The sequence below is a fragment of the Heteronotia binoei genome, chromosome 1 (assembly GCF_032191835.1).
Source record: "Heteronotia binoei isolate CCM8104 ecotype False Entrance Well chromosome 1, APGP_CSIRO_Hbin_v1, whole genome shotgun sequence".
NCBI lineage: Eukaryota > Metazoa > Chordata > Lepidosauria > Squamata > Gekkonidae > Heteronotia > Heteronotia binoei.
In genome coordinates, this window is record NC_083223.1 from 71,536,375 (window position 1) to 71,545,092 (window position 8,718).

At 40.7% G+C, this 8,718-nt stretch overlaps 1 protein-coding gene across 4 annotated transcripts in view; it reads left to right on the plus strand.

Annotated features, from left to right (window-relative positions):
* FAM135A (family with sequence similarity 135 member A) overlaps nucleotides 1–8,315 on the plus strand; it is a 91,995-nt gene extending 83,680 nt beyond the window's left edge. For all 4 annotated transcript variants that reach the window (XM_060235519.1, XM_060235545.1, XM_060235527.1 and 1 more), the window contains 2 exons: nucleotides 3,769–3,882; nucleotides 6,866–8,315. In XM_060235519.1, the coding sequence (XP_060091502.1) occupies nucleotides 3,769–3,882; nucleotides 6,866–7,071 (320 nt within the window). In that variant the 3' untranslated portion in view covers nucleotides 7,072–8,315. The remainder of the gene's footprint in view (nucleotides 1–3,768; nucleotides 3,883–6,865) is intronic.
* The last annotated feature ends 403 nt before the right edge of the window (nucleotides 8,316–8,718 follow it).

The following is an 8,718-nucleotide window of genomic DNA, read 5'->3' on the forward strand; positions in this document are numbered from 1 at the left end:
GTTGTAATTCTGAATGATTTCCAGCACTCACCTGGAGATTGGGAACAATGGTTCCCTGGGAGGAAATGGCTGGCTTGAAGGATGGAGTCTGTAGTATTGTACCTGTCAAACCCCACCCTCTCCAGGCTCCACCCCTTAGATCTCCAGAAATGTCCCAAGCTGGAGTTGGCAACTGCTAAGCCTTAGGGGTCTGCTGATGAACAGGAGCAAGCAGCCAGGCCTAGTTAAGTCATGCCAGTCAGAAGAATAATTATGGGGGAGCACAGGGGGGCATGATGATGGTCACACAGACACTGAAGCTCAGCATTCCTTTTGTCTGCAGCGCATTGTTGCCGCCTTTTCCTGTCATATTCAGCCTTGCGGCATTTAGCATCACTGTGAGCTTGTGGCATGATGTGTTTTTTTGGGCCTGGCCTGGTTGTGTTATGGTATACCACAGAGTAGGGGAATTGATCTGACTTCAGTTTTTCATCTCCTCCCTCCTTCCTAGAGCCTCTACCTAGGAAAAGTAAAGTCTTTCTCCACAGTAGGGACCAAAACAGAAACTCTCCAGATGACAGGCATCAGCTCACCTGGAGGAGGGGAGGCGGGGTGAGTGCATTCACTTGGGTGGGTGGGAGGGAAGACAGCAAGGAAGCAACCGCAGTAGGGTATAATGACACCAGAGTTCACTCTGCAAAGCAGCCATTTTATCCAGGGAAGCTGATCTCTGCCATCTGGAGAGCAGTTGTAATTCTGAGTGAAATCCAGCTTTCACCTGGAGATTGCCAACAGTGGTTCCCCAGGAGGAAATGCCGGGCTTGGAAGGTAGCATCTATGGCATTGTACCTGCCTGAGGTCCCAGCCATCCTCAAACTCAACCTCTCCATGCTCCACCCACCCAGGTTCTATCTCCAGGAATTTCTCAACCTGGAGTTGGCAACTTCTAAGTCACACTGGCTGCCATAGGGGGGCTGCTGCTGAACAAGAGCAAGCAGCAAGACCTAGTTAAGTCATGCCAGCCAGGTGGCATCAAATCACCTAGAGTGTGCTGCCAGGTCTAGGGTAGCCAACCTCCAGGTAGAGCCTGAAGATATCCTGGAATCACAGCTGAACTCCAGACAACAGAGTTCTCTCCCCATCCTGGAGAAAATAACTGCTTTGGAGGATGGACTGCCTGCCATTCTATTCATCTGATGCCTCTCTCTTTACTGACAGAAGTTGGTTGCCTAGCAACAGCCTCTGGCTAGGGGCGAGGCTGAGTGAGTGACAGGAAAGAGCCATGGCATGTGAGGAAACACTCCCAGTGGAGCCAGGCCTTGCTGCCTAGTCGTATTACTACAGCGGCTGCTCTCTGGCTATTTTTGCGGCCTTCGGAGGCTGTGTTTGCTGGGAGTCCATCTGTGTAGGCTGTTGATGGTGCAGCAGAGGTTTGTTGCTGGTGATGCTTTTAGTGAGGCTGGTTAACAGAGAGGATACAGAGAAGAGTTGGAGATATGTCTGTCTCTGAGGTAAGACTGGGTGCTTTGTTCAACATTCTCAGGTCTGCAGTAGATGGGGGCAGGGGAGTCAGGCAATGGGAGGCCAGAGATGCAGACCACCATGATGGGCCAGTGGTTTATAGAGTGCATGAAGTGCGCCCGTTAGCCAATAGGAGAGCTCCATTTGACCATCACCATTAGTAAATTTATATGTGCATGTGTATGTTTATGATAGAATAATTTAGCTAGTTTATGAACATAAAGATGTTTTGTTCCTTGTATATTTTTCATTGTGGTTTTAATTCTGACAGTTTTTCTTAAGAATTTGCTGTGTTTATTAAGCAAATAGCATTTGATATTGAAAGGACAGAATTAAAGATGTAAGGGGACAGTCAGTTAAAAGAGAGCAATGATATTTATAACTGGTCTTTGCTCTTTATAACTGTCTTTTAAAATGACAAACTAAATACCGTATTTTTCGGACCATAAGACGCACTCCCCCCCCCCAAAAAAAAGTGGGGGGAAAGTGTGTGCGTCTTATGGAGCGAAGGAACGATAGGATGTACCTTCCTCCGGGGGGGGGGGGGCGATCCACTGCCTCCACCTCCGATCCCAGCGCTTCCCCTGCACCTGCCTGCCTGGCTCCAGCTCTGCTTCCAGCAAGCGCTGGGATCGCTCCACGCTGCCCCCACCGCAAACCCAGCACTTCGTGAGCGCCGGCTGCAGAGGGGGCAGCGTGCTTCCTCCGTGCCTGTCTGCCTGGCTCCAGCTCTGACGCTTACAGCAAGCGCCAGGATCGCTCCCTCCGCCTTCCGATCCCGGCGCTTGCTTTAAGCATCAGAGCTGGAGCCAGGCAGACAGGCACGGAGGAAGCACCCGCCCCCTCCGCAAACCCAGGTAATTAGATACAAGTCCCAATGTATTTAAATAGGAGGGAGTGCATGCAGGGTTTTTGGGGTAGGACGGTGGTGGGTGTAATCATTAAGTCACAGCCTATTCATGGTGATCCCCTAGGGTTTTCAAGGCGGAAGACATTCAGAGGTTTGCTATTGTGTGCTTCTGTACAGCATAGCAATCCTGGACATTCTTGTGGTCTCCTATCCAACTACTAACTAGGTCTGACCTTGCTTTAACTTCTGAGATCTGCTGATATAGGGCTAGCTAAATTAATGTTAATTGCTCCATTATGTGAGTTTGTAGGTTTAAAGAAAACAACTATTTTGATGCGCTCAAATAAAATTCACTGAAAAGTAAAATATTTTTATTCAGCTCATCCAAACATGGCATGTTTCAAGTTATACAAAATACATCCTCACACTGAATGTTTCTAACTCTACTTCAATGTGTTTTAAACCTTACGATGCTAATAAAGAATATTGCTTCAAAGTGCTAAAATCCTGTCCATTGTACAAAACATTAATATAGACAGACTCAGAAAATACTTTTAAAAAACTTCCCAGTGGGGCATTACCCATTTGCTTCCCTGTCTGTTCTGCTACCTGAAGGAAGTATCTCTCCTATAGATGCATGGAAGTGTTTTCTGCATACATGCAGAGGATTTGGATCCTTGCCATTCTTTAGGCCCCAGCAGAATAATTTTCAATGTGATGTTCCTGTTAATACAACATCTCCATGAAACATTCCTGTGACAATCTGGTCTGCCTCTTTCATAGTAGTAAATTACTACTGATTTTATTTTTAGTGTAAGAAGGTAGTCTTCAACCTTTTTAGACCTATGATCTACCTTTAATGCCATCATGCTGTGGGACACATTTTTAATTACTAATAAAAAGGCTGGTCCTTGTGCTGATAGGCAGATCTACACAATGGAGCCAGACGCAGCTGTCCTGCTCCCAGTTATGTGTCTCCATGTTCCGTAGCCATTCTTCTCTACTCTCCCTTTCCCATTCCCTGTATTCGGTAATAATTATTTCTTAAGTGAAATCGTAATTATACTCCTAGTATGCCCCACCTTAACGTGTTGGGTTCTGCCATCATTTATGAAAAGAGGTTTAAAGTATTAATAACAAAAGGACTTCAGATGAACTCTAGACAGATATCACTTTCCCAGGATGTTACTTATCCTTTATTCTAAATTATGCTACTGAGTTTCAAGGGACCCTAAGTGGGAGAGTGGGGGTTTACATTGGAAGGGGGAAGTTGCTGAAAATTATCCTTCCCTCCTTTGCCCGTAGAAGTGCTGTTCTGCTGGCTAAGTGACTCCTTTGGCTACAACCCCACATGTGTTAGCTATATATTTAATGTAAGTTATTTATAGCTATGTTTTCCATTTTTGTCTTCCTCACAGGTCTCCAGTATTTCAAAAACATTGTATTAGTAGGATCTCTGCAAGATCGTTATGTCCCATATCATTCTGCCCGCATAGAAATGTGCAAAACAGCTCTAAAGGATAAACAGACAGGTAATACCCAAACCATAGATGTCTGTGAAGCCACTTCCTTATTCCTTAGACAGGATTAGAAGAAATGGCTTGAGGCATATTATGGCTTTTGTGCCACCTGTTCACATGGGAAAATGCTGGTTTAACTTTTGTTTAAACCTGAACTAAAGCATTCTGACTTTTCTGTTTAACTGAATGAAACTTTCTTCTTTTTTCTCTTTTTTCCTGGTAAAACCATTAGTATGCTATACCACATAACATAAATATAGGTAGGCTATCAGTTATATTTGTCAGTTAGCAATTTGGGCAGAGACAACTATTACTTTTGTAATGGTTTTAGAGATGGATATGATTAATTCAAGATAACAATGACAGTGTTCATTTAATATTATGACATTTGTTTGATATACTGGCTGATTACAGATCAGTGGTTTGGCCTATTCTGTGAATTGAAAAACTGTAATCGTGGGTATCAGTCTATATTCAGCATGCACCATGGAGACATGAAGCTGAAGAGAACAGAAAGCAAAAGCAATTAATCAAAACCAATAAATCAGCTCTTAAACCCTTGATTTGTCTGTTGTACAAATGCTTGGTTCATCTGTTGTGTCTGCCAATTGTACTTTTGAAAGTTCGAAACTATAGTGTGGTTCTAAGCTGTAAATTAGAGGAGAGGGGTACTTCCCTGACTCTGAATCATGTTTACCAATGAGTGTGAGTTTAAATTTTATGTTAACTCAGGTGTTACTGGCATGCACAGCAGTGCCCTTCCAAGAAGTGCATTTGGATTAGTACAAAGCAGTCAGTTTCTACAGTATAACATCACTTTAAGGCAAGGGTGGCCAAACTGTCACATGTGTCTCTTTTGCACAAATTGTGTGGCTCTCAAAGCCCCCATCATCCAACTTGGAGAAGGCATTTGTCTCTTTAAATCATTTCTTCAAGCCAAGCCAGCTGGGAGCTTAGAGAATGCATTTAAAGTTGCTTTCTTTCCACCTCTTCCTTTCTATGTTTTCCTCCCTCCCTCTCAAACATCTGACATTTATTCTGTGTGGCTCTTACATTAAGTGAGTTTGGCCACCCTTGGTTAAGGATATCTAGTTGCTATTAGATACTACAGCCAACAAATTGGTCCTAGCACTGCACTAAATATGTATGTCTGGGGAGGTTGTGGATGTTAACTCATAGAGAGTCCCAGGTATGTACAAATCGATAATTGTATTGGGTCAGATCAGAGGTGGCTAACCTTGCTTAACCTGAGAGTCACACAGAATATATGTCAGATTTTGAGAGCCACAAGACATGAACATCAGATGTTTGGGAAGGAAGGAAGGCAGACAGACAGACAGGCAAATAGATGGGGAGGGAGAGGTGGAAAGAAAGCAACTTTAAATACATTATCCAAGCCACCAGCTGGCTTGACTTGGAGAAGTGATTTATTTTATTTAAATTTTATAGTTTTCTTTTATGGAGAAGTGATTTAAAGAAAGAAATACCTTCTCCAAACTGGACAGTGGGGCAGTGAAGGCTTCGAGAGCCACACAATATGTATGAAAGAGCACATGTGGATCCCTAGCTGCAGTTTGGCTGCCCTGGGTCAGATCCATAGTAGCCATTGTATGAACAGAAGGCATTTACATGTTATAGGGGGATATCCATGCTTTTCGTAGATGTCACCTTGGAGTTTCAACCTCACATACTGAACCACACACTAAAGCAGTTTTTCAGGTGGCATGGGAGACTCCAGTAGACAGGGGAGATGGGAAAAACATTCTGCAGGCATCTTGGAGAGATTCAACCCTTGTGATAGGTGTTTTGTTTTACAGTTAGAATTGAAATGATGCCTGTGTTAATATGGTCATGTTTATTTAACAGATGTCCAACAGAATAGCAATTAAAATGTTGCTTTGTAGGATAAATGAAGATAGGATTCATATTTATGAGAGATATATTATGACATATTGGCATTCTAAAATGAATAGCTAGCTATTTTTGTGCTGAAATATTTTGTTTATAGTAAACCTTAAGAGTTCTGACTAATTGAAACAATATATTTGGCATTTATTTCTGATGGGAAGTTCAAAATAAAATAATCATGCACACCCATACTTGTTTTTTATTTATTATATTTATTTTCCTGCTCTTCCTTCAAGGAGCTCAGGGCCCAGATAAGTTTTGTGTGTCATTATTATTATTATTATTACACCATCAGTTTGCATTACTCTTCACGGAACAGTAAAAGGGGGAAAGCTGATGCTGTGAGGATTTTACAGTTGTGATACTGGGTGAGACCGTGAAAGGCAGGGGTTAATGGAGGAGAGAGGGAAACATGTACGTGTCAATTCTGTTCCACATACTTATATTTGTCAGCAGTGTGAATGAGGAGGATGTAGGGATTGGATCCATTATCTGCTAGTGGTAGGTAACACCCATAGCCCATCTCTCTGCACTAGACAGTGAGTCTCAGAAGGCAGTTCCTTGCATCCACATCTTCATTTAGTTTTGTGTTCATTTATGGATGTTTGGAGCTGCTTCAGTCTGGTGGTTAGAGTGCTGGACTAGAATCTTGGAGACCCAGCTTTGAATCCCTGCTCCGCCATGGAATTTTGCTAGGTGACTTTGGGCAAGTCACACATGCTTATTTTAACCTACACCACAAGGTTGTCATGAGGATAAAATGAAGTAGAACAATGTAAGCCACAACGGGACCCCATTGGGGAGAGAGGGGGGGTATAAATGAATGAAATAATAATAAAATAGATGTACAGACTTTTTACTGTAATCACCATCCTCCTCCCCCGATTTCACATCTCTTGGACTGTTGTTAAAGGAGGATTGTAAAAATTAGCCTGCCTTATTTGGTCCTTTTGTCTTAGGAACTATTTTACATGGTAATACCTCCTCTTGAATAGTTGTACTCAAGGACATACAGAGTGATTCCATCATCTTTAATACAGCTCTCTTCTCTCTCCCCCCCCCCCCCCTCTCCCACTTTAACATTCAGGACCAATATATGCCGAAATGATCCAGAATCTGCTTCTTCCTGTTCTTCAGAATAAGGAATGCAATTTGATTCGCTACGATGTCATTAATGCATTGCCGAACACAGCTGATTCTCTCATTGGAAGAGCTGCACATATAGCTGTTTTGGATTCAGAAATATTTTTAGAGAAGTTTTTCCTGGTTGCTGCCCTAAAATATTTCCAGTAAATTAAAAACAAACAAACCATTGTAACAGACTTGGCTATTACCTCATTAACAGATGGATGACTCAAACGTGTGTGATATTAAACTGTAGCTGCCGCTGTATTTTAAGAGATATTTATATACCTTTTTATATGGAAGATAATTTATATCATCCATGTGAGGAGCTTTTTTAACATCAACTTTACTTTCTAGGTAATGTGGCTGTGCAATATTTTTTTTAATGTTTATTTTTACTTTTTTTTCTATTTTTCTTATTTTGGGTACCTAATTATTTCAGAACTTGAGATTTAAGCATAGTGTGTACATTTGATGGGTATGTTGGCTCTTAGACTGCAAAAGGTCAGTGCTGTGTGATGACATTTTTATGAGTCTTTGGATGCCAAAATAAATCTGAATTTTTTAAAAGTTTAATAAGGTATTAAATTTGATAGTTCATGTTGTAAGAAGAGTGAACTGGAAAACACCTATTGGCTGCTAAAATAAGTACTATATCTAGAGGTCTGTTCAAGACTGTCCAGGACCACAGTTTGAAGAGAAAACTGAGTTGCCTGTTTGTTATATCACTACATTCTAACTGCTTTCTACAGAGTCATTACTGGACACGAAATGCCTGTGGAAACTACCGTTTTTTCTACTGATCTCAAGAGCATGTTGGTTTACATTTTCACTTTTATTACTGGAACTTTAGTTTTCACAAGCAAGCAGCAGTTAAGGATTTTTGAATGTTGAATTGTCAGCTGCCTTTAAAATGGATTTTTGCAAAACTTTAATAAAATTGCTCTGTCAGTTCAGTTCTCCGGTGAACCTTTTACATGGGACTTCTTGTATGTACGTTTAAAAAAGAGTAAAGGTTATAAATTTCTGCAATACTTTTATGAATATAGATTTTTAAATATTAAGTTTTATCGATGACAAATTATTGTAAATATAAATCAGTTGCATCGTGAAATGGAACAAAATGATAAACTCTAGTGATAATGATAAATGTTTTTAATATACAGGAATGTTAAAGGTCTATTGAATTTTTATTGGTGCTGAGCAGCATTGAGTTAAATATTCTCCTCCCTTTTTACCTGTTTCAAACAGTAATGCACTTAAAAGGTGAAGAGAAGGTTTTGTGCATTCACTAATTGTAATGAACAATTTTTTCTGAAAATATAAATTTGTTGTATATCTAGTGCATGTTTTATTTTTTAGCATTGTGTTAATGCATCTGGTGTTAATAAACTAAACAACTGTCTAATACACGCACAGAGAAAGCAGTTTTTCCTCCCCCCCCCCCCCCAAGAGGTTGAAGAGTATGTATAATTTTGCAGTAAACAATGTCAGTTTGGGTATTTTTTATTATTTACAATTTTTATTGCAAACCCTTTGTTTTCATTTAACGCTATTGATCTGGACTGTATCATTTGAACTTTACATTCAAAAACTTCAAACATTCTAGACAATTGATTGCTTTAAAGAAAAGTATTCTTTACTTCTGATTCTGTGCACTGTATGTCTTGCATTGTTTTATTGAGTTCCACTGGTGAATAGATATTGTTGCTTATTCATTTCATGTGTTGCTGTAAGACACCAATCTATGCACGTTCCAAGAGATAACTCCTGAGCAACTGTGCATAAGATTACAGAGCAATAGGATTGCAAATG